At 40.8% G+C, this 27071-nt stretch overlaps 1 protein-coding gene across 6 annotated transcripts in view; it reads right to left on the bottom strand.

Annotated features, from left to right (window-relative positions):
* Nucleotides 1-27071, bottom strand: part of LOC148318207 (rab effector MyRIP-like) — a 71439-nt gene that overhangs the window by 24178 nt on the left and 20190 nt on the right. For all 6 annotated transcript variants that reach the window (XM_088283357.1, XM_088283359.1, XM_088283360.1 and 3 more), the window contains exons 3-4: nt 18543-18764; nt 264-400 (exon numbers count right to left, since the gene is read on the bottom strand). In XM_088283357.1, coding sequence (XP_088139483.1) covers nt 264-400; nt 18543-18764 — 359 coding nt within the window. The remainder of the gene's footprint in view (nt 1-263; nt 401-18542; nt 18765-27071) is intronic.

A 27071-nucleotide genomic window follows, 5' to 3' on the forward strand; every position in this document is an offset into this window, starting at 1 on the left:
CTACTGGGGTTGGAAATAATGCCCTGTGGAGACAGACTGATCATGTTGCAGCCGGGTCAAAACAATGCTATCAGGAGGGGCGCAGAACGGAGAAAAGCTGCCCTGCTGCTGCCCACTACAGAGCGACCCGCTGAGGGCAAAACAAAAATGGATGCAGCCGATTGCACGTATTAGCTGGCGGGGGAACCATCGTCACACATGCAGACATAGACACACACGCACGAACAAGTGAGGTCTCGCTGACAGGAAACGGATGACTTTACCTGGGAGATCAGATAGTGCTCCTCTCTCTATAATGTGCTTCCTATATAAAGTCTTCAAAACCTTGGCGCTGCCGAACCTCTTGAAGCGTCTCTTCACATTGTTGTAGTACCATTCCAAGGACTGTGTCCTCAGAATCCTGCGGAACATAAACGAAAGAGAAGCTTTTCAGCTCAAGTTTCAACATACACAAGGTTGATTCCTTTAAATTCCCCCGCATGAAGCGATTTGGATGTGATTTGATATTGACAGCCTTGTCAAGGTTTGTGTTAAACCATCAGGCTATGTTCGTAGGTTTACAACCCATTTTATGTGGAGGTTTTTGCAGCACCCATGAGTTTGTTCTACACATTCACAGTGTAATGTCGTCGTCTGCTTCTTTGACAAGCAGTGTACGAGTACTTTTCTAGGCAGTCAATTTGTCACCATTAGCACTGCAGCAAGATGGAATGAGAGCAGAATGCGCACACCGTTGCGTGAACAGGACGGCTTGTATCAATACCATCCTATGCTATTATTATGTAAATGACATTTATGTAGTCGTCATTTGTTTTTTTTTTTTAAACCTGAAATTGTAAATATGACATTTCAGTCACAAATGACAAAATACTTGCACAAGTGGTAGCTCAGCTTTGAATTTCAAGTGTGTCTCGGTATTTAAAATGGAGCACAACTAACCATGCAGCCTTTAGAATTAGATTTGTCAACAAAAACAGGAGCAGGGTCGTAAATGCCCGAGTGCTGCGCTGCATCATCAAAAGCAGAATCAACAATCACAAAAATATGTGAAATCACCACCTCGAGGAAAGTGTCAATCAAAATTATTTTAAATATTATGTATATTAATATTATAAATATTAATTAAAGTGAAGCGCTACGTCGCAAATATACAATCCCTTTTTTTTTTTTTTGACTGGCATCTTGGAACTGATGAAATGCTTTGAGGGGCTACATTTACACAAAAAGTAATTCTTGGATGCATTTATGGGTAATTACAATACAGTATACATATGGAGCATGAAAATTACACAGAAATATTCGCAGCAGGACTCGTCCCTACCCTTGAACAGTGTGGCAGGCCAGCTTTATTTATATACACACATTTCTTACACAAGAAATCTCAAATTGCTTACATGATTAAAAACACAACATACAAAAACATTTACAATTGTAGAAATGTAAAAACTAAGTAAAGAAATGAAAGATGGTTCACTAAAATTATCAAAATAAGATAAAATTGCAAGAAAAATATTTTGTGCTTTTTTTCTGAATCACATGCAGCAACTTGCAACTCCGCTTCAATTCAGGAGTAGTCCTGCTAAAGAAACGTGAGTAAAAAAAGAACACGTTATAGTATCCAGAGTGGCCCCCGGGGCTCCATGGCCGACCACATTGACTGCTGCCCTCCCTCTTAAACACCCTTGCTCCTTCCCAGCAGATTTATTATCATTGGCATCTTTCAGCAGGACTGTTTAATGACTCTAAGCTCCTTAATTTCCTGCCTCGGGTCCACACTCGTAGTTTCTGGCATGTGCAATACAAGCGGCTGCACAGGGCGACATAGCTGAAGGCGGCAACAAGCAGCAAAAGATGGAGGGATAGTAAAAAGAGGCTTTCAGTGAAGAAGCTGACACATTGTTCTAGCACTTTAAAAACAAATATTATCTATAGTTAAAGCCTTCCAGCTATCAAAAACTACATGGCGCAGTGAAGCCATGACAAAATGATTAAACCCGAGGCAAACACAATCGACACTATGAAAAGTTGCACGTTCACTGACCTTTGAAGTGAGGAGCAAACAAAGTTACAAGTGTGGAATCTAAATTAGAATCTTAATCACTGTGTAAATTAAGCAACATGCCCATGCAGTGCATACAGACATATAATGAGTTTATTTCAGTTCAAATTGCTTGAATATTCTAGAGCTCCTAAAATATAAAATATTCTTTCAAAAAAAAAAACAGTACAATTAAAATCAGCAAGGTAACGAGAAGAGCAAGAGATTCAAGATGAAGGGGGGAGCGTCTTCTCAATGAATGAAGCATGACATCGCTTCCCTGGAGTGACGCGGTTTAAAAAAAGAGCAAGAAGAGGAGAGAGTCGAAGCTTTCAAGCGTTGCATGAGCTGCACGAGCTTATGGGAAAAAGATGCATAATGAGGTTGGGACAGTCCCATATTCTTCGCTGCTGCATGAATAAGTAAAAAGGGATTCCTATGGAAACTCTCCTGACTCTGCTTTCTCCCATCATCTCTGCCATCTTATAAGATTGTCTGCTGTGCTGGGAAACCGGCTACTCATTCTCCTCGCAGCTCTATCGCCTTCTAAATGAGCTCTATTGAATGATATTCATGGAAAAAAAAAAACACAATACTCAAATATGAATACGATACTAATCATAATCTCTGTCAGAACATCAACATGTTTGTGTTCTCCTCTATCGCATTGGGTTTTCTCCGAGTATTTTGGTTTCCATCCCTCAAAACATGCAAGTTCGGTTCATTGAAGACAGAATTGGCGTGACCGTCAGCGTGAACGGTTGTGCTCCGCGATTGAAATCATCTGGGGTAAGCCCGCTGCAAATAAATGGAACCCATGTTATTCCTGTTGGAGAAGGATGTGCCGAGCGGAGCGGGACCACTGACTGAAAACACATCAGGGAAGGGGATATTAATATTGATCGAGCTGCGTTTCTTTTTCAAATAAACAAGATTAAACTGTCCTTTAACCCAACATCCCCCGATTTGTGTTTGACATATTAGCAAAAAGGGATCCAAAACAGAAAATAAAGGGAAAACAAAAGATTTACACAATGGTGTAGAACGTACTAAACAGACGGGGGTTATTTATGCCGAGCTGCCACAACCGGCCGCCGGTCAAAGCACGAGGTTGGTGGGTCAAATGCTAAAAAGCAGATGAGATTTTCTCCCTTCTGTGCAAAGGATCATTTTAACCCATTTGGCAGCGAGCGGAGGCAAACGTGTCGCTCATAGCGACTAGTCTGGCTTGTGACCTTTCTGGGAAGCTGCCGGAATATTGATCACCTTCCCCGTGGCTGTCTGATGGCTGTTCGCATACACACCAAGACGAATGAAGAGAGAAGCCTTTTGCATTATAAATGGGCCTGAGTGATAAATGTCATTTGACATGTACAATCTGTGCTTTCCAAGTGAAAACTACAAAAGGTAGATTACTTTTATTTACCTATGTCATGAAAATGTCTAAATTCAGGAGGAAGAGCGCCTGGCAACAGTTAAGCAATTCTCCTCTGCGAATAAAAGATCTTTATTAGAAAACCTCAAGCTGTTTCTGCCTCTGGGCTAAAACACACAGACGACTTCCCGCAGCATACTCAAACCACACTTGCGGAATACTAAGATGCTTCAAATGAAATGTAAAATCGGTTAAAGCTGTTCGTAAGTGAGATTTGTAATGCCACAAACAGGGAAGTGACAGCCGCGGCACTGCATTCGATTTTTGGGGGGGACCAGAGCTCTCCGAAAACTCAGCGTTGTGGGAAATCTAAATAAACAATAGCCTGCAGTTACCAGCAACACAGGTGTCTTTATCGGGCTAGTCTGTGCGGATCATGAAAGCTGCAGCTTCCTTTGCGGAGAGCACAATTCACTGGGGGGGGGGGTTAACAATAACAATAACCTGTAAACAAAATTTGTCTTGTGCAAGCAAAAAGTAGAGAGTCTATTGTGGTGGTTCAGACCTAATACTCAAACATCAACGGGGCTCTCTATATATTTATTTTGTGTTACTGCCAGGAGGGAAACAAAAGACAAAAAAAAAAAGATGCATTATAAGGATAACTGTGCAAAAGTGAACACAGCAACATACTGCATACAAAGCAACATTTATTGAAACTGTCGTATCGATCAGGAATCACGTTGACGTGCAAGCTGTCGCTTCACAATGGACTGCACTGTTCACTCAATTGATGACAACGCTGAAAGAGAAGATTAAAGGACGGAAACAGAGAGCGTAGAGAGCGTGGACCGGGTCGTGGCGGGGCCGCACAAATGAAGGAAAAACAAACAAAAAAAAAAAGCAGTACTTCCGGTTTATTTATTATTCGAGGATGAAAATAATTTTATTTTGAAAAGTGACCGTCTTCTCTCCATTACATCCATTTCTGATGGACGCTTGACGCATGTCAAAATGCTAATCAGATGTCTTATGCTAACATCAAACTCGCAAGCTCACAAAATGAGTAAAAAAAATAAATGTTATGGTGACTTATATATGTTCACACACACTAGTTCTGTGGTGCCAAGTCTTGGCACGTTTCAGTTGGGCTCTGCTATTATCGTTATATAAAAAATGTGGCCTCATGTTTCTTGTAATATGAACGAAATAACACAATTTTTATGTTGCTTATTCGTGCACGTTAAAAACCGAGGGTGGCAAGAGCGGGACAAAATGCATCAGAGCCATGTGCAAGTTCCAAAGGAAAGATCATTGCAGTGATTGGCAACATAAAGGAAAGCCTTAGAATTTCTTTTGAGATATTTCCAGCAGTCTTTTTCAGAAGCACCAGTCTATATATTGTAGTCCCAAAAGAAATATTCAATAGCAAGTAAGCGAGGTAGCAAGCTGTTCTTGCCTGATAAGAGAAGAAAACCAAGTTCTGTGAAAGAGATTAGCTCCCAGAACAGCTCCGGAGTTTTGGCACGTGCAGCTAGTAACTTCTAAGAGCAACACAATGACCCGAGGCCGGCAACCATGCAACCTGTTGACGAACTAAATAAGAAAACTTCAACTTCCAATCAGTCCGAGCGCACGATAAGCCAGATGGCGGAACGCGCACATTCTTGAAATGTCCTTTTATTTTGAAGCGGCTCTGTCTTTACGATCTTTGCAATGACAAATTTACAAAGTTCAAATTGTGCCAGACTTAAAATACCTGTGACTATAAATCCAAAATCTCTCAATGGAATCCACATCACTTCTACAGCATATCCTTCACATTTAACATGGAGGAAAGGGTGCAGGGCCAGCCAATAAAGTGAGATATATCACTGCACTCTAAGCATTTAGGATTGAAATAAAATGCTCAACAGGACTCGGGATGCCCTCACGCATGGGAGCACAAAGTTAGTAACACAACACAAATCAAGAGACTAAATCACTGCAGCTTTCGGCCTCAGCGTCATTGTTGCTTGATGTCTTCGGAGTGTCTTTAAGGGGGAATTTGTCGGAAATTCTGATTTGGCACATATAAGGACAGGAATAATTTTTGCATTTGATCTTCTTGGCATTCAATAATTGATCTAACTGGTAAAATGCAGTTTACTGGGAGTTCATGTTAGCGTAGTGAGCATTTAAGAATGCTTTTCAAACATTGTCAAAAAAGATGATTCAAGCAACCAAAAAAAAACGTAAAAAAAAAAATAACGTGACGTTTAAATGTAACTATAAAACTGTCCTCATATAGTATACGTAAGAATGTTGGTGGGAAAGTTGCCGGTCGTGTCGTTCCACAAAGCTCAATGCTGTGAGCAGTGATTGCTGCACGCGGAGGCAGGCGGACTGGCGCTGAGTCAAAAATCACTCAGGCACTCCACCACAGACAAAATTTCACACTGGGGCTGAGAGCTCCACAGTGGATCCCTCTCGGATCAGACCAGATGGTGCCGAAAGAATTAGGAATCGTGGTGGGTGAATTGTTAAACAGAACCTGTTTGGTCTCTGATACGTATGCAGCTGCCCTGGCGACTTTACTGCACACCTGTGAAATCCCCAAAAATTAATTACAACCAACAATAACTTCAATACGCCTTTGTAGAATTCAGGCCAAACTGAAATCAAGAAAAAAAAAAAAAATGAAAGCTCACGCACAATTTGTAAGGATTGCAGGGAATTAGTTACGTTGATGAATAACCAACAATTTATTTCTATTTCAACTTTAAAAAGAGATCCAGCAGCCTTGCGATGAAAGGTCACAATGACTCAAACATATAATTTGCATGGTTTGCCTCCAGAACTCTTCGATGTTCTGAAGCATGCTGGGTTTAACGTAATGACACCCTTGTTTTGCATGTTACACGACCAGAATACAAATTTGGCGCGTCACTCTGACAGATGCTTTCGAAAACGGTCTGTTCACTGCACCATGTGACAGCAGAGTTCAGGGCATTCTCATCGGAGTGAAGGTAAATTGTGAGCGTCCCTTCAAGCCATGATCCAGAGAACCATCTCTCGCTCAGTCTGGCAGACAGGGCGTGGGAGAGCGATGGCGATGATGAATCAGCTGCGTTACGAATGGCAAACAAAACACACACATGCATGCACGTACGCAATAATCCCCGCTCTCTTACTGATCTATTCATCGCATGTATTTGCACAGGATTGATGACAAAGACAGATGGCGGGTATGAATTACTCCAAAAACTAAGCAGGAAATGTCATTTTTGTGATACACGGTCCTCCAATCCTCAGGTCAAAAGCCGCAGAAATCATATAATTAAAACGAGTTTAAATACAAGGGACAGGATTGTGTGCCACTGTCCTGTCCGACGTGACTGGCTTACACTGCTGCCTTTTGAGTCAATCTCTTCACACATTGGGTCAAAAAAAAAAGCAACCACGTCCTTGCATCCTGGCTGGTTCCAGCATTCAAGTCGATACTAATAAACCTTAAAAAACATTGTTTTTTGCATGATCCAAAAAAAGTGATCATGCACAGATGGCCACGTTTGCGATAATGATGTGTACGCTTCATATGGAAGAAGGGCGTTGTTGCTATGAAGTCTAGGAGGTAGCAGAACAGATTGCCTGTGGAGGAAATCCTGCACTATCCATCAACTGTGAGCCCTATGACACTCTCAAACCAATCACAAAGAGAACACCTCTGCAATTTCGGCTATGGAGTGAGTGGCAAGAAAGAAATGTCGTTGAAAGAATCCAATTTCTCTGCCAAGCAAATGCGCTTTACTTGACTTTGTCCTTTAATTAGACTCGTCATACAGTGCGCTGCCTATTCAGACACGACATAAATTGTGGCACGAAAGATCACAGGAGGTTGCATGGTGAGATGATCGCAGCTTAAAACACTTCTCGTCTGCTTATTCCATTTCAGTTGCTTTGCCCACTTGCGTTTATGTCAAGCAGCATGTGTGTGCAAACATCCCCTGGATGGCCAATGCAGGCAAGCGCTGCATTATTCATACCAGTGCTGTCATAGTGAGCAATCAGCAGCCATGAGAAGCAGAGCAGGCGCCGTGTCAGAGGTGTATGGTCAGCATCGCTCCCTGAAATACTTTCTGATTGTTAGATAACCCTGGTGAAGTGTGGTGGGGATGAACAGCCACTTCATTAAGTACACCAGCACATTCAAATAATATGTAATTCAACAGCTGTTTCGAAGAGTAGTAATAATAATAATAATAATAGTAATAATAATAATAAAATAAAAATAAAAATAAAATAAATAAAAATAAATAAATAAATAAATAAATAAATTAAAAAAAAAAAATTAAAAAAAATAATAAAAAGTAATAATGATAATAATTATAAAACCGACACCTTGCAGCGTGGTAGAACAGACTTTTCCCTAGTGATAGACCGATTCTCGGCCGGGCCGATTATCGGGACTGATATTTGGCATTATGTCGATTATCGGCATCTGCATTTTTTTTTCTAAACTTTCAACGCCAATATATTAAAAGCTGCTTTATTTTGGCTGGCTGCAGCACACTTCTCTCACTCTTTCCTGAGCTTATGGCCCTGCCTGCAGAAGCAGATTGGCCCGCCCACATCACCATCTGATTGGTTCCTTGTGCAGTGGGTAACAGCCAATCAGCACTAAGCGGCCTGTTTGCTTTTTCACCTCGAGTCACACGCACTACGGGAGAGGTCCCGCAAGCAGAGGAAAGTAAGGCAACAGACTTAGCCCAAATTTGAATAAATGTCAGTCTACTACTCACAACTAATAGAAAACTATTTGCCCTATTAAAGGTTAAAGAGATGTTTGTTTTTATTGAACTATAAGAGCTGGGCCTGGGAGCTTCATGCACTTTTTGCTAGACTTTTAAAACTATGTATTTTCCAAGATTTAAAAAAGCTTTAATATGTTACAAAATTAATATGTCACTAAAGTTGTTTAATAAATAGGCGATTAAAGGTATCAACAAATTAATATCGGCTTCAAATACCGATTATTAGTAGTCATGGAGGTTGATAACCGATATCAGTATCGGCCCTGAAAAAAAAAAAATCATATTAGTCTGTCACTCAATCGATTTTGCTGCTAGATAAGAGGGGGAGGGAAAAAAAATCTTCAACTACAATTCTGAGGGATTTGTGAGCTACTCCCAACAGTGATGTTGCTGTGTAAGCACCAAAACATTGGCATGGTTTCACAGATGTCTGTTTCACCCCACTGGCTTCCGCTGATAAGATGTCAGAATGGCTGATTTGATTTCAGACGAGAGAGGAGGCCAAGCTGAATCCACTGTGGCAAGCTCGGTGACAAGCTGGGCTGATAAATGAGTCGTGCCTATGTTGATTTGCACATACTCTAATGTTCTCTGGTAATGAACCAAAGCAAGTTTGAACAGAAGAATGCATGTGCTGAACAGCATTATTTAAATGTTTAATATTCAATTCAATTATATTTTAATAAAGATGCGAAAGCCTTACACGCCTAGTGTTTTAATAAGGACAGAATTATTGACATAGCTATAAACGGGAACCAATAGATTGTATCTAATGACCAGCGAGCAAATCTAAAGGCATGCCACCGCACAGAGGAAAGCCTTAATCACATAAGACTGCAGGGACTCGTTTGAGTTCCATACGAGAACGTTTCACAAAAGGCATTAATGAGACAACAGTCCTCCCTTCTCCTTCTTGTTTGTCCTCTTGAGTAAATTTACTATCGGCACTACTGCTTTTCCCGGTTGTTTGAGTAAGCTGATAATTTCGTCCATGCGCCAAGTGTCACGTGCGCAGAAACAAAAGCCACTTTCACACTGCATTCCATGTAAATTGACGCGGCCGAGGCATCTCAGTAAAGCCAGGATTTATTTGACTGTCCCTTTCAGACGGGAGTCACCCAAGAGCTTATTGCTGGGAATGTTGGCTCAGGCAGAATCCCACTTTCAGATAATTGAATGTGTGACGACATCAGCACAGCATGGACAATTACTTTTCAAACCAAAGGGGCGTGGACAGTGATTCGCGGGCCTTAAAGCAGACATTCAGGTCCCCGCTGCTGCCTGTGAAAAATGACCGGGTCGCCTCCAACCCGCATCAATCCTTCACATGCAGGACCGCAGGGCGAGAAAAGTCGGGAAAGTGCTCTCTCTCGCTGGCCTGGGTGAAAGAGGCTGAGGTGAGGAATCAAATTTACTGCAGCTGTTACTGCTGCATAATTACAGGAGAGGATGAGTAAAGACGTATTGCCTCCGAGAAAAGAAAGTCACAATAAAGCTCACTGACACAATTGTTAAAAGATTTGAACACAGTTCCTAACTTTGTTGTTCAACAAAACGGCAGCAACTAACCACGTCTCTCTAAGGCAGGGCAAACTACGGCACGGGGGCCACATGCGGCCCCTTAAACGTTTTAATCCGGCCCGCCGAACTTGAAAAAAATGAAACGAATAAACCTTGTTAATGTTTTATTTTGTAAATACTGTGATTTCAAAGACATACGTGTTGTTGTAATGCTTTTGTTCACTTTCATTTCAAATTAAATGTATTTTTTTTCTCCAATGAGGTGACGTTACCAAAACACTTCATCCATCTGCTTCTGGTCCGGCCCCTCTGTTAAATTTTAGAACCCATTGTGGCTCGCCAATCAAAAAGTTTACCCACCCCTGCTCTAATGTATAACAACCGAAAAGAGTCAAGTTGCCTCGAATCAACTTCGGCGATCTGAGTATCGTATTTCAAAATACACACAGGACTCAAACTGATGGACGCAAAGGGACAAGCATATTGGGAGATGGCCAGCGCAGAGCTGCTCATCCCAGGAGGCCCGGGACTTAACGCACACTTAATAACATCACATTCTTTTAAACTTAATGAGTTCAAACAGCTCTCATCACTCAAGCGGAAAATCACCATGAACCGCAGCCTGGCCTCACTGCAGCAAAGCCTCATTTGAAATGCTGCGAAACTGGAGAGGAGGCGCAATGAGACAAAGCCCCAGAGCGATGCACGAGTATGGAAGTTGGCGAGAGAATACATGCAAATTAGGGTGTGCAAACCATCTGCAGTCCCACAGCAGTATAGGAAAAAAGAAAAATCAGCATATTGTCATAATTGCCGGACATTTAAAATAGTTGGTGTTTAACTAGAACGTATATTGTAAAAGTATTGGCACATGTGATGAGAAATGATAATTCCCCAAGTTCACTTAGTCCGGTCGATAAAGAATTTCAAGTAGATGAAGGAAGAAAATTTAAGGAGTGTGAAAATACCCGTCAGTTCTTCTCTACAGAGGAACATGATTGTGGTGGTAGCTGAGACACAGATTATTCCGGCGAATGGTATTAAATATTATCCGGTTAAGACCTTTCTACCATGGCTTTACCAAAATTATCAGGAAGCTGAATGGAGAAAATAATTCCAAGATCAGAATTTATTGATATTAAATCATTTCTGGATTTATAAAATTAAAGCTCCACTTAATTGATGTGCCAATTTAATCGCCACAACTCACACCAGTACGCCTTCTTTTACAGATGCTGAAATTCATCTTAAGGCCTAGATAGTCGAGTCAGTGCTGGGAGCAAAGGATTTCAAGTCATAATAATAATCATCAATATGATGTTTTTACATTTATTTTTACTGCATATTTTCTTTAACAATAAAGCTGAACGGGGTCAAACCAATTCTGCAAAAATCCCGAAGAAAAGCACTTTTATATTAATTTCCGAATGAGTAGCTACGCCTGTTGCAAGTGTGACGTTCCAAGTATTAAGTGAATACCAGAGAATGCTTCGCTAGGGGTCCATTAAAAATTGCATTTGTTCTCATTTCCATTAGAAAGCTGTAGATGAGGATAAGCCCTCCCACCAGAAGGCCAAGAGGTGCATACATGCATCTGCTGGATTCACGACCCCACTTGGAGTAGCGTAGCCTTCAAAAGCAACATAAACCGTCTGAAAAAGCATGACGAGAGAAAAGGTTGAAATGGGTTTAGAGATGGGTCATTCCATGAAAACGATGGCTTTCTGAACAACAATTTCACATTATTTTCGAAAAAAATGTTTTTTTTTTTTTTTAAATAGCTAAAAACATTCCCAAACATCAACATGCCTTATGGTGACACTCAGTAACACCATTAGTATATATCTATATTTCAAGCATAATATGATCATATTTGTATTTCAAATTTCTAAACTTGTTCGATTTAAACACTGGCTAAATAAAAAAAAACACCCTCCAAAACATAATGCCTAAATGATTTGGTAAAATTCAACAATTTATAAATGCAAGTCAGCTGACCTCTTTAGCGAGCCACCGTCAGGAGCAACCCGACGATGCAACAGCCTCAAAAAACTTCCACGTGGACAAGTTGCGTCCCAGATGGTGGATATTGTAATCAAAACCATCCTTCTTAACTGGAATCAGATAATCATACACTTTGAGCGATTATTTGAATTTCTTTCTCTCTGCTGTTAAATCCTCACATGAAATTCAAAGTACCATCTTTAAATTACAAACATATGAACAGAAGTAGCTGAAATACAATGTGCTTTTCCAAACAGCATTTTTTGTACAATGACCAAGTCAATACGGTAAAATGAAATGACGGGTGTGCTTTACCATGCAGTGCCAAATTGGTTCTCCCTCCAATCCCTCCAAAGACTATAAAAAAAAAAAAGAAAACAAGGGTTTTTGCTTCTGTTCTGACCCACTAGTCATTTCAAAGCATAAACCGCTTTAAGAATCATGAGATTTCCAAACACCAGCTAGGCACGGGGCACTGCCAGCCACACAATCACCCGGATCATCCGAACCAAGCCGGTCACTTTCAGGAGGATCATCAACTGGTAACTGGCAAGGCTGCAAAAAGTGAGCCCAAGATCCCATTCAGTCCAAACCACACAAACATGTTGTAGGAAAACCTGCCCCGAGAGTTGTCGGCCAACCAGTAAACTTCTAGAGAGACACAAATAGCCAAGAGGGAAATTTGTTAAATGGCACACGCTATTTCGGGTTGACAATATTCACACCCACAAGGAGTAAACAGCCTCTCTGTGTTGTGAGTGCATGCCCGCTTGTTTACCTGGACAGCAATGATTTATCACCTGCTGCACAACCTCGTCCCCTATCATGGAGGACAGGTGGCCTCACAGCAAGGAGCACGTACAAAGCTGTAATCGACACCAACTTAGTGAAACGCAATTAGGACAAAGATGGATTGTTCGGAAGTTGACGGCCAATTAGCTTTGAGCAACGCCTTTCGTACAGCGCAGACGCTTTGGGTTCCAGGTTGTGCGGCAATAAATCAGAGCAAGGAATTTAAATGGGGTTTGATTTTCAGCTAAATGTGTGGATTGTCTGAAGTTAAATCTTCAGGCTGCTGAGTGTGCATGTGCATGGTCATTGTTCAGCAATTTTCTGTGCGCATTTTGTGTTACGGCTGACAGTAACACCACCAGGAGTTACGATCAACTCAAGGGAATGCGATGGCAGCAGAGATGGTTGGGGAAACAGCGAGTGTACTGAGGGAGAATATGTCATCAGAGATGCTGCTTATAGCTGCATGTCAGGGTAAAAAGGAGTTACTTTTGCTGGATTATATTTAAAACAAACAAAAAAATAATAATAATGAAGACACTAAAAAGCAGAAAAACAAGAAGCAAGTCAGTAAAGCAGATTTTGACTTTAACGGAACTTGGTGCACTTGTTGATAGTGATGGCACAACACTAAATCTCAAATTTGAGGTCAATCGGACCGGGGTTTTGGGAGCTACAGCACACCGAATTTTGACAATGTCAGCAAAAAAGGGGCGTGGCCTTTCTATATATATACACTGGGTCAATGTTGATAAATCAGCTATTGTTGGAAAGGGGATTTTCAAAATTTTCAATCATTTAGCAGATTGGTGCATAATTAACTTGACTTATTGAAAGGCAATTTTACCTTGAAATTGACCTTTTGGATTGCTTCATCTAAGATTTTTATTTGATATCTCTCACTTGTTCTCTAAAACAAACGTTTCAAAGATGTCTTTTTTAAATTTTTTATTTAGAAGCAATTATGAGTCAAAATATACACAGCCTTAGACTTTCAATGACCCACTGAGATATAGGAGTTCAAAGGAAGACGGCCACGCCCCTTTTTGTCAAAACTGTGAAAATTTGGTGTGGCGTAGCTGCTACAACCATGCTCCAATTGACCTAAAATTTGAGATTTAGTGTTGTGCCATCACTATTAACAAGTACACCAAGTTTCATTGAAATCAAAATCTGTAAACATCATGGTCCATGTGGATTCAAGTGCAACCTAATTTGTCCTCCTATCCATATTCATTGCAAACAGAAGGGGACTCAGTGCTAATCGCTGATCTTTTTCCCCCTCCATGCTGAAATCCACAGCACACCGCATAACATTCCTACGGCTTTCATACATGTCTGCTACTATTCTAACATGTCTGCCAATTCAGACTTGCTCATGCAGGACTACAGATTCTCTCTGGGATTTCTGTACTTTTAATTTCTGCATTAACACCCTCAAGGAAAATAATACAGCTGCGGTAGTCTTTCTTGGCATGAAACCATACTGCAGCTCACAAGTGCTCACTTGTGTCCTGAGTCGAGCCTCCGTTACTTTTTTTCCCCTCTAACTTCATTGTAGGGTTCATCAGTTTTATTCCTAATTAGTTCCCACAACTCTGCACAACTGCATTGCTTTTAAGAACAGGCACCAGCAATCTTCTCACCCCCGTGGAGTCTATTGAACAACCTGATCAAAAACCTCCACATATGCCTCGCCTGGACATTTCGGCAACTGCTTTTCAATAAGTAGGGCTGCGACTAACAATTTAATAACGGATTAATCTGTCGGATACTTTGTCAGTACTTTATTTTGTCAAGTTTGAAAAAAATAAATTCATTTTCATTCCTTGCCTCGTTTGGTTTTACGTCGCAGCTCTTCTACATTTCCTCGCTCCCTCACCAAGTCTTCTTCTTCCCTTGTCTACCAGAAGATATACCAAATACTCTCCCGCATGTCTCTTTGATTCCCTTGACTATAGTGGTCCGGTCTTCTGGAAGATCAAGCTCCTGTCTCACCTCTTTTATAAAATCCACGCAATATGCTTCGTTTCCCGGCTTCTGTCTCCGCTCTGCTAGCCTTTTTAATCTTGTTGATTCCACATTGCATGCTATGGAATGATAGGGCTGCATCGTTTTCCCTACATCTATGCAGGGCGTAAAAACACAAGGCAAGCAAACGGTGGGACAGAGGAGAGACACAGACATGTAAATTATTAAAGTTGAGACGTGGGCGGTGCCTGTTTTGTGGTGCCGTGGCCCACAGCCGCCCTCAAAGAGTGCAGTCTTGCTTGCTGGCGCTGATAAAAATACTCCCCCGAAGGATGACCGGGGGAAAAAAAAAAAAAAGACCATCCCACGTCTCATAGCTGCGGAGAGTTCAGGGAGGTGCTTACCAGGGGGTGTATAAAGAAACAACAACACACGCAACTGTCGTACAATCCTTCAGGAATATTTCAATCCACAATGCAGCATGCAGGCAGGTGAAGAGAACAGCCGGGGAATACTTTACGTCTTATTCACTCATTCAAACCAAAACTAATTAAACTTTTATACAAGACAAAGTATTGTGTAACAGAAAACGTTATCGCTATGGTGGTTGTAAATGCAAAAGGACACAACGGAGTGCAGTGCTGTTACATTATGGGAGGCGATAGAAATTCTGGAAGGAAAAATTCGACATAAACAATAGCGGTGGCATGATGGAGTGCTATCTTGAAAGCTGCAGGGCAGGGAATGCTATGGAAAGTTCCAATTAGCTAATAATGAGCAATTTCAATTTACCGGGGCCTGGGCTCAAATAGGTAACCTCATGATGAAAAGACATTTGTGAGCTTTTCTAGCATAGGAAATGATCAGAAGTGGCACGTTTGCACCCCAACATACTCTGTCATCAATTTGACCAAACATGTCATATAAATGTATCCTGTGTGTGTGCGTGTGCATATGCGCACGTATATACCGTGTGCTTCTATAGTGACATTGCAGTAAATGCTATAATCTCCTCACAGTCAGGCTTTACAATGTAATTATGAAATGGCAAGAAGCGTTTTGACACTAAGTGCATTACAGTTTGCGCACACACACACACACACACTTATACACAGAGGCATATAATTTGATTATTTCATGGCCTAAAGAATTTGCATATGCAGGCACAAAGTCATCCTTTTCTGCAGATTAAGGACACTTGCTGCCTTTCTAAATGCAAATGTAAAAAAAAAAAAATGGGACATTTCTCGGTGGGTAAAGACAGGAAAGCAATTCTAAATCAGAATGACAAGTCGATAACTGAACCAGAACTACCAGAAAAGCAAAAACAAATGGAAATAAATTTACTCCTAATTAGGAGAGACTACGGTACTCGCACGTCCTTCCCTATCCTGCTGACCTTTCTTCCCCTCGACCTGCGGCACTCATCTCTCTTAATCATCTGCTCTTTCTCTTTAACAGTTCCCCGGCTGCTTGTAGCTTGGGGCCGAAACGGAAGGTGGGGGTGTGCGATGCTGGACTCGTCGTATTCCACTAAAAACATTCTGGCCTGTGTCTGCTGCTAGTGGCGATGTGACATGAGGGGGGGGGGGGGGGGGGGGGCGAGGGGTGTGTCAGGGGGTCTGAATTGCTCCAGTCTGCAAACGACCATGCTAGCTCAAGAGAAAAGTCACGCCTGAGTGTCCCCGTGTTCTATTTTTACCATCTTTAACACCCCAACCCCTATTGGCGGTCACAACAACTCTGGACCCAATCAATATTTCCCTCCATTTCATCTTAAGATCCCCATTACGACAATTAATTCAAATCATTATAAGTCTGTCTTAAGATGATTAGGGCGAGTAGGGAGTTTGCTCCAGAACGGTGATGTTCTTTACAGTCAGGACTTTTCAAAAGCTTATCGCTAACAGCCGAATTTCCTGGCCACAACTTTGACCTTTTCTCACGCACTGAATGAAGAAAATATCAAAGAATCTCGGAAGATTTGCTGCTTGATTAAGCGCAAAACATAAAAATGGGAAAAATCGTGGCTTGGGTTCAGAATATCTTTTGTGACACAAGTCCCAGTTCTTTGCTGACAGGACTCATGCTAATGAGTGTGAAGAGGTGAGTTCAGCGTGTATGTGAGTTTTGATTACAACTCTACTGTTCTAGAGAGACCACACTTGAGCGCCTGAGAATAATAAAGGGCAGCCAGAGAGAGAGAGAGAGAGAGAAAGCGTGAGCAAGAGAGAGACCATTTGGCTTGTGCCGTTGGGAATTTGGATTTACATTTGGATTCTGCAGAATGCCGTATGGAAATTCCAGAGCGATTTTGGGGGATGTGTGGAGGGCACCAATTTTAAAGATACCCATCATGTTTTTTTTTTAATCAAAACTAATGTACATACATCACTCAAATGTGCCTATTTTAAAGCAACGTTAGCCGAGCCTGTGAATAACACTCATGAGCAATTCACAACCCAAAAAAAGCAAATCCTGGGGCAAACCTGTTTTATATGTTGGCCGGAAAAAGCACATTGTATTTAAATATTGTTAAATATCTGCATATTTTGGGTTATTCATTAATAAAAAAAAAAAATATATATATATATATATATGACATATATATGATATATGACAATAAAGGGATTTCTATTTCTATTTCTATTCTATATATATATATATATATGTATTCTGATTCTGATGCTTGAGTGTGAAATCACACTACATCCTCTGATTTTAGGAGATTGCACATAGTCCCCTATAAACAATTAAAACATAATTCCACTCATTCAAGTGTGCTAATATGAAAAAAACAAGAAATATTTTCAACTCCTGTACAAGCTGTAAATCGTCATTTCCGATGACACAACACCACCCGGACAGAGTAATTCATGCTAAGAGCGGATTTAAGGCCGCTTAATGCGCTAATGATAAGTGCTGCGTTTACATGATGCTGGTCGATGGCACTGTTGTGACATCAGGCCCATCTGTGGTGAGTCTAAACCCCTAATGAGAACATTTCTGAGCCCCTGCGAAGCGCCGCGCTCACAGATGCCGATAGCCAACGAAGGCATGTGTGAGGGTGGGGGGGGGGGGGGCTAAATCTAACCCACCTCATTCAAATGCCATCCTATTTCCGCCAATTTCTTCATATACCTCCGGCTCCGACAGCTCCCTCGCGTCTTATATAGCAGCACGAGCGTCGGTACACCGCAAAAATCAATGAAAGTCAAAAAGAGGTAGTGTCAGGGGGACGGAAGGAGGAAAATGGAGCCAAGTAGAGGGGCAACACATCTTTAGACAGCCTGTCAAACCCATGCGCACACATCTGCGCTTTGACTACTCCGATTTGACATCTGCTGTAAAAAAAAAAAAAAAAAAAAAATCAACAGTTTTAAAGATGATTTCCACGCAACATTATGCAGCATTTTAAGACCTTGTGCCTGCCTTTGATTTCCTCATTAACATACGAATTCCCCCACTCTGTTGTAACAGTATTTGAAACACCCCTCCCTGCCAATGAGAAAAAGCCTTTTCATCCAAGTGAGAAGTGGGGGCACTTACACCCAGAGGCATCGGGGCGCAGAACACACACACACACACACACACACACACACACACACATTTTAACCATCTTTCAAGTCTTGACTGTGTGTACAGAGAAAGAGAAAAATAAAGACGCATAAGTCCAGGAAATGTCATGCACAAAATACTCCCCCTTAAATATCCCTCTAATTTATGCCTTTTTAAAAATTGTATTCTACCTTCACCATCTCATCTCCCGTACCCGTAGTGCTAAAACTGTTAAAAGAGAGGACCACTTTCAATTTAATGACATAGTTGGATGTCAATAAAAGCCACACGGCAAAAAAAAAATAATAAGCTTGCACCGTTGACACCCTTAAAGTCCCCTCTGTGTCACTTTACCACCTCACGTCCCCTTTAATCAGCCCTTTTCCTTTCCTAATTGCCTCCAGTGCATTTCTACTCCCATTCTTTCTCCACTCACCCAATTCCAAAGCAAAGCTCTCCTCCTCCCGCCTGTGTGTGCATGAGTACGAACCTGCCCTTCTGGCACGCGGAGCACAGCCAGGCTTTGTCCTTCTTGTTGTACGTGCAGCAGGTCTTGCACACGTTGTACTGGCAGTCCAGGCACTCGCGCTTGGGGTTGAGCAGGAAGGTGAAGGGTGCGCAGCAGCGGATGCAGCAGTGCTCGTTGAAACGGTGCTGCTTGGAGAGGATGGAGCATCTGCTGCCTTCCTCCGCCAGCTCCTGCTTCATCTCACTGGAGCCGAGCGAGCAAGAGAGAGAGAGAGAGAGAGAGAGAGAGTGAGAGAGGGGGAGGGGGTGAAGGGATGGAGGGAGGAGAGCATCTGGTCAAGTGATAGAATATGACTGCGATGTGGAATAATCAGTGACACTATAGCAAATTAAAACATGTATAAACAAGGGGAAGGGGCTTGCCAGTTTCCCCTTTCGGTCTCTGTCACATTTTGTACTCAGGTTCTGTGGAACGATGACTGACATTGCCACTTGGGAGACCTTGTCAAGCTGTTTGCCCACCGCATCAAAGGACAGTTGAGGCGAGTTTGTGCACCCCCCGCCCCTGAATCCGCAAACTATAGAATGAACGTAAGGTATAGACAGCATGAGAGTAATGATATCAATAAGAAATAAATAACGCTACGTTGAAGGTCACTTGCACAAAGCAGCATGGAATCAAAAGCTTCATTTCAGAAAAAAAGAAAATAAAATCTGGCCTAAAAGGGAGTACGCCACACACTTGACACTAATGAACTGCAGCTGACATAAACATTGACAAATTAAATAACGCATTTGAGCTTCTCCGCTGTGTGCAGAAACTGCACCAATTTATTTCCAAAGCCATTCGTTAATCACCCGGCTTGTGTCAATAAATGGAATAAATACGATGCACTGCCCTTAATAGATATGTATCGGATGGATCGGCAGGTTACGCAAACACCGTTTATCCAACATGTAAAAACATTACCCTGCTATGTTAACGAGAGGGAATGTCACGTGAATGTGTTTGGGGGGGGGGCTGAAGGGGGGTGCAGGACGCTGCTGCGGCAATCTTCAATAAATTATAAAGGTTGCTCCTCGACAACATCCGCCCCTGACGCACTGATTGCTTTTCTTCTGCATCATTAGATGCAAAATACTAACAAGATGAGCAAACCATTTCGTGCGCAGTGCCAGCAGGTGTGGGGCTGAATACACGCTGACATGCGTGTATCGTATGACAACACACACTTGGTAGCATGCACCAGGATGCGGCTATGATGATGATAAGCTTGAGTAAAATTCATGAGTATATGTCCACATTTATTAAAGGACAAGGAAGGGCTTGTCCTTCAAATGTTCTCTTTGCAACAACTTTCATCTCTGTCGTAAAACTGCTTGTCATAAAATATCAAGACATACACGGTCAACTCTGCAAGTACTCGCCTATTAACATGTGGCCAATGCCAACGTCCGTGCCGTTAGAAATATTCACGCAGGGTTATTAAAGCCAAAATAGAGCTTTAAATGGACAAAGCAAAGTTGTGGCAGAGATTTCTATTGTCGCGCGTGAACTTTGTACTTCGGCTTAAAAGATAAAATGCGAGAGCCCTTTAAAGCCCCACGAGCATGCAAGTTGAAAGTGCTTGGGCGGTGAGCCTGGTCTGATCTTTTTTTTTTTTTTCTTTTTGTGGGTTGTTTAGCTGAATATTTTCACTCCACTTGATATGATTTGATTTGTTGTGACTCAAGTTAATGCATGTTACAGTCTGCGCTACCCATACTGTACGCTGTCCATGGTGCTGAAATTATGAGGGCATACATTACTGTCACGTTTGACTCTTTCTTAAACTTATTTTGCTCTAGTCGTAATGTAACAAACAGCAACATGTCGTAGTTGTCCCTTTGGTAATTTGAGTAACATTTCCGCAAGGCATTAAAGTCCTCTTCTGCTTAAATATTTGCATCCCATCCATTTATTCGTGAATAAGTAAGATTGTGAATAAGCACCCCTTTAAAATATTAAATTAAAGCAAGCGCTATTGGATCAGAATTATGATTCCACAACCTCATTTTTTATAAAGTATGCCCTGTGGTTGCGCCTCTTCTGTCAATATATGCGATAGCAATCTACGAGGAAGGTTACTTTGTTTAGACGTTGTGTTATTGGTTACTGTAACACACAGGCTGGCTTATGTTCAAGCTTTGAGGTAAACTTCCGGTCAAATTGATCGGTAGGCTCAGACTGCATTAAGCATATTTGCAATTTTCATTTATATGGCTCATTAGCTTTGACTGACAGCATCGTTTGTTTTTTCCTGGGATCCAAACCCACAATTGTAATTTTTACACAGAAGTACACTATGGAAAACACACACAAAAAAAAAAAAAACTCAGGTTCAGTTTTGTCTTATTCATGAGCATTTTTTTTTTGTCCAAACTACAGTGCAATGACTTTCGTCCAAAGAGACATTAAGGACCAATTTGTTGTTGGCTATCCATTTGACGATTGTCGGTCGTTCCTGATTTATGAAACTCCAAATATTGCCTATATAATGTTTTGTAGATTGTTGAAACATTCGCATAAATGTACAGTTTTGCTGGAATTAGGGTTAATGGCTGCTCAGGAAGAAAGACTGAGAACAGCAACGGACTTAAACAACTTCTCTGGGGCACACCTCAAACTGTTTTCTGCTCGTCAGATTGCTATCGAGCCATCGGATTGCATAAATTGTACTACCATAACATTTTTATTTTTTGGAGCAGACAGGAAACCTGTTGGTCAGCCATTCTATAAATTCAAGTTAAACATGGTTTGCCACTTGTCAAAGTAATTTTATGACCATATTATCTATATCACATGGTTTGTTCTTCCATCCGAAAAACAACTTTTCCGCACGGCTGAGTTTTAATGACCAAAAAAAAGTTTTGCCCGCTATAATTTGATGTTTTATCAGAGCATACTTGAGTGCTCTTCGTATGGCTCGTCTCATCCCCACATTTATCTTGCTACTTTGTGATTAGCGACATCCAAAGGCTTAGTATGGGATTAGGGTTGGGATTTTCTGCCCATTGCATCATTTAAGTATTCCATATTTTCTTCCCATCACGCTTTATATTCACCTTGGTTTTCATTTTCAGTTAATTGCTAATTCCAAATGAGGATTTCAAGACACGCTTTAAAAATGTGTTGGCGTATTGATCCATAACTGAATTAAACACACAATATAAGTTCATGTTGAGTATCATTTAGAAAATACAAACAATGCATATTATGTACCCTCCACTCAAGTGATTTGCTTGCTTATGCTCTGAAAAACTCCCTCAATTGATTAGTCTAATTACATCAAATGTCATGAGAAAAATGCTAAAATTCCATCAAATTGATGTATGATGCAAGAGAGTGACTGTGTTGGAGAAACAACATTTGTCATTCAGGGCACTAGACTGCCACAAAACTAATTAGTGAAAAAAATAAACATTTGACACTTTGATTAAAAATATGAGTACTTGAACATAAGATTAATTTATTTATGATGTAAAAGTCACGTCCATATCTCTTAATGATTCTCATTATTCGCGTCAAGGCATCCGGTGAAGGGTAAAATATGAAACCAAAACACCTGAAAATGAACCATGACCTCGTTCCATCGTAAACAAGACTGCTGATCATGTCCAGGCTTTGCCACTCCAAAATTTATCGCTTGTTTTTAAATCACTTGACGGCCTTGCTTGCTCTCACATAATCGACCTTCTCACCTATTGCACCCCTTATATGAGAGAGCCCATGATAACATTTGTAGTTGTCCTTGATGAAGTTTGTACTCGCTTTTGAAAAGCGCTTTAGAAATGAAATGCGAAGATATGAGTAGAGTAAAGATTTACAGCAGACATGCATAACATATCACGGACAAGCAAGAGAGATTTAACAGTCTTTGATAAGTGCCTATTGCGTGAGTGTTTCAAATTGGTCTTGGATACGCTCTACTTTGAAGAGTATAATAGAAAGGGGGAAAAAAAATAAGCACTTGGCAATTGCGAATTGATCGCGGGCTCTCCAACAGCCTAACGGAGCAATTTCAAAATGTTGCTTTGATTTCTAGTGTGCGCCGGCTACAAAAGCCCCGACGCTTTTTTGATGTTCCTGCGCAGAGAGTCATATAATGAAAATACCCTAAAGAGGCTCCAAATGAGAAGCTTCTTAAGTGCCCGATCCATTTCAATAGCATGCTCATGCTGCTATTCTCGCTGCTTTTTATGAATGCTCCGGAAAGGATAGAAAATTAAAAATAATTAGCAGGCCATTTTTTTTTAATTAATTAATTTTTTTATTTTTTTTTTATGAGACCAGGTGATAGATGAAATTGATAATACAGTACACTTGGAACATTCTACTTTGCTAATGCACACTGGCACCAAAGAAATATACCGTTGTCACAGTTGGGCTAGTTGGGAGTGAGAAATAGTACGTGCACCTGGTCTGGTTTATACATTACCTATGATTTAATTCCAATGTATCTATGAGATGTGTAAAACACAAACCGTAAAGCAGGGCAGAAACTAAAAGCCTCCATTAAAAGGTGAGTCTGACCAATTAAGTTGAGCAACCTTGTAATTCTGGTTAACAATGGCTGGAGGTGTCAGTGTTTTAAACTTTGGATTGATAGTCAAAACAAACAAAGGCAATGACATTTCAGCCGACTTGATACGCAAACGCTAAGAATAACCGACAGCAAATCAATGTGCCTCTCTTATCGCCGTCTTGATCCATGCCAACAAAAGCCGTCATGACGCAAGTTTAGCCAGCCGGCTCTTCGTCCATTTTTTTTGCATAATGGCAGTGGGAGAAAATGGATGTTCTGCAAAATCATTCACTCCCGTAAAACCATTGAGGAGTTGACAGTCACTCCTTAGTCACCCGTATGCGTTTACACCGTTTCCTTCAAATAGTCCTACATTCAAAAAGTGGGTCAGTTGACTCAGAGCAAGGATGGAATCAGGCACACATTAAACTGACAATTTGCTCAATGTATGCCAAACTTAAAGCAGTAATTACAAAAGCTCTTTGATCTTGATATTGTAGTCTTTTTTTCCCCTTCTATTATTCATTTTATCTTTTTATCATCGTGGCCAAAGGCGTCCAATTCTACTGGGTACAAAAGAACTAATGATAACAAAACGCGCTCAGCGGTAAATGCAATGCAAAGAATTATTCAAATTAGAACAGAGTAGATGTTTAAAAAAAAAAAAAATGTCTATACGGTGGAATCGGGACGCACAACTGAACTGTCTGTAACCTTGAACTGAAAAACTTTGTGGCTGGCCCAGCTATGTGTGCCGAATGGTAACGAGGCTTATTTCTACAATATCAATAATTAATCACATTAATTTGTCTTTGTTGGCCTCAACATACTCAATTCATCCACTGAATGAATAACGAGCTAAGTTTACGTCGACTCATGTTTTTAGGGGACAAGACAAAAATCAATGACGGTTGGCGTCTCCACCGAGGTTCGGTAGCTTTATTGTTTTAATAAGGCGTTTGTATCGGCGCTCATTAGATTGTGCAACTAATATAGTGTCTGCTGCGTTGGTACCAAAAGAGCTCACAAACTACTTTCTAAACTACTACCAAGATGCAATGTAAGTAAAACGTTGACAAGATGAGAAAAAAGAAATGAGGATGTGAACTCATGTGACAAGCTCAGGATGTGTGTCAAATGTTTTTAATGCAAGGACCACGAAGCTGGAGGCTATCTGATTTATTTATTTATTTTTATATAACAACACTTAGATCAACACGCCAGCCAAGAGCCTCGGGGTTACTTGCTCATTAAGACACATCAAGTCAAAAAAAGTACAACTTTTGCTTCAATTGGCTTCTTGAGCGAGGTGTCTTTTGTGTCGAAGCATTCGAAACAATTATATTGCCGCATCCGAATGGTATGATGCTTCGTCATAAGAGTCATGAACACAAAGATAAGAAATATGTTACCGTATATTTATATTTTGCACAACAATACGGAGCAGTGGAAATCTATATTGAACTCAAATGCACCGCTTTTTCAATTACAAAAAAAAAAAAAAAATTACTTTCCTTACCACGGGAAACATTCTCTAAACTCGGGACTTTGTCAGACGGGCATCTGCCAGCTAGCTAAAAATGAGCATTCACTTTGGGAAACAATTCAAATCAAATGTGTGTTTTGCTGATAAGGTTTTCCAATCAGAGTGGCCCGCCTGGCATCGGAGTTATCCCGAGGAAAAAAAGGAGCGATAAGGAGTGCAGAGGAAATAATGTGCAATCTCAGCAAGGTGGGATCATTTAGAGACGGAGGGATTATATTTTGCATTCGGATGGGAATGTTTTGACCCTCAAATTACTTGAGAGAGAACGGGCTCCCAATTTAATTTGCGCGTCTCGTCGCTGTGATTTGGCGCATTAATTTTGCAGAAAGTAAAATGGTGGATTTAGTCTGGAGGGGTGGAGCCGGGATTCGAACCCCCAAGCTCAGAATTATGAGGCTCATTTGAGTTTTAGTTTAATTTATTAACAGTTAAAGACCTCCATCCTTTTATTTTGAAGGCTTGGTTTTACAAAAAAAATAAATAAATAAAAAAACCTTGCGAAGATTTCAAGTGATGTCATCATGCTACTCCGTTCATAATGACATTACCTGCAAACATGATGTTCAAGCTGCACAGTGAGCTGCAGGGTATGAGAGGATGTGCTGCGGTATATTAAAAGGAGGAGGCCTGTGATAGCCGCCAGGGAACAAGAGGCTATTTCCGTGGCAGTCAAGAAGAAGAAGAGATCACAAATGTGCAACGTTCACTGAATTCCTGAGTGAGAACGATTCACTGCAACGCAAGGCTGCTTCAAAACAGGCAAACAGTGGGACCCCCAACGCAATTCCGTTCAATGTTATTCTTATTTTGTGGGGGGGGGGTTACTATAAAGGCAATATTTTAAGTAAAATTTTAACATCAGTAGACATAAAAGTTAACCAGGGTTAAATGATTTTCACAACAACCCATTTCTATATAAAGTAAACCATCTCACAATTTTAAGAAATTACACAAATTACAAAAATGTTTGTGATACTCTCACTCAGTAGTAACGTATTTTCCGGACTATAAAATGCACCTGAATATAAGCCGCAGCAACTCTTCTGAAAAAAAATAAGAAAGAAAAAAAAAGATACAGGCCGCACCAGCATATAAGCCTCAGTTTTCCATGTTGGAAAAAAAAAAATGTGTTGTTTACTGAATGTACAGAGCGATTTTGTACCGTGAATGCACATTAAGGTACAAAAACAGATTGTTAAAACAGTGCCTTTTAACAGAACCACTTTGCTAATTAAAAACAGAACAAAACCAGGAGAAAAAAATAAAATAATTAAAAAAAAAAAAAAAGAAATCAAGATTTATTTGGCGAACTATAGAGCGCCCCTAAGAAAAAATCCACAGAAAAGCCGCACCGTTGTATTAGCCGCATGGTTCAAAATCTAGAAAAAAAGTAGCTGTTTATAGTCCGGAGAATATGATATTTTTGATTTTAAAGTGGACAGGACCAGACTAGACCAGATACTTTTTTTAATCTCTTTTTTTTTTCTTTTTTTTTTAAGCCCGAGGAAGGCCGAAACCAGAATGAAAAACTTTACAGCTGTGAGGTAAACGTGCCAACCAATTGACCATAATGCTGCGCTACCGCGGATTTCGGGAAATGAATTAAGTGCCGTCACGAAGCAACTGCAGCAAAATATACAACACAACACTTGGCTATAATCTGCAAAGAGCCGCTGTTGATTCATTCTGTGCTACTTTCGAAAGAACAACCACATGACATGACCGCTGTGAAAAGTTAAGCTTGAGAAAAGTCTTTCACAACTCCTCGGTGCAACTCAAAACAACACTGATCATAAAAACAAGAATCCAGACCCTTTAAGTGACCAAGAAATGGCTTCAATCTCATTCCAGCAGCTTTCCTATAATAGCTCATGTGAGCTGCAGTGAACCCCTCTCATGTTCAAGTGCCAAATAGAACCACTCGTGGGTTCATTCACCACACACAAGCGCACGTGTGGTATCAGGGCAGCTTCCTCCGTAGCGAATCCACTCTTGTCCTTTCAAACCATTCAGTGTTATTAAACCCTATGAGGATGGGCTGCGGATAAAAAGCAGTATTCTCTTACTCAATGGGTGAAGATTGAGATTCTGGAATAATATAATACAACACGGTGTAACATAGAAGAAAGACACAGAAAGCAGCCAAAATATTAGGGACACATGCACAAGTCGACAAAAGCAAAAAGAGCTGTGGATGGAATATGTTCACAATCATATCTGAAGATTGTTTACGAAGACACATATGTACAAGTTCATTTCATGTAGAAGGTAAAAGTAACAAATCTTGGAGATGTACGACCACGATGCAAGCAGAAAGAGACGCAAAATACGGTTTATTTTTGTCTAAGTCAAATGTGGGCAAACTACGGCCCGGGGGCCACATGCGGCCCATTAAATATTTTAATCCGGCCTGCCAAACTTGAAAAAAAATTATTTTCTA

This window comes from Idiotropiscis lumnitzeri, chromosome 19, assembly GCF_059441095.1.
Source record: "Idiotropiscis lumnitzeri isolate Australia: NSW breed Sydney's pygmy pipehorse chromosome 19, RoL_Ilum_1.0, whole genome shotgun sequence".
NCBI classification, from domain to species: domain Eukaryota; kingdom Metazoa; phylum Chordata; class Actinopteri; order Syngnathiformes; family Syngnathidae; genus Idiotropiscis; species Idiotropiscis lumnitzeri.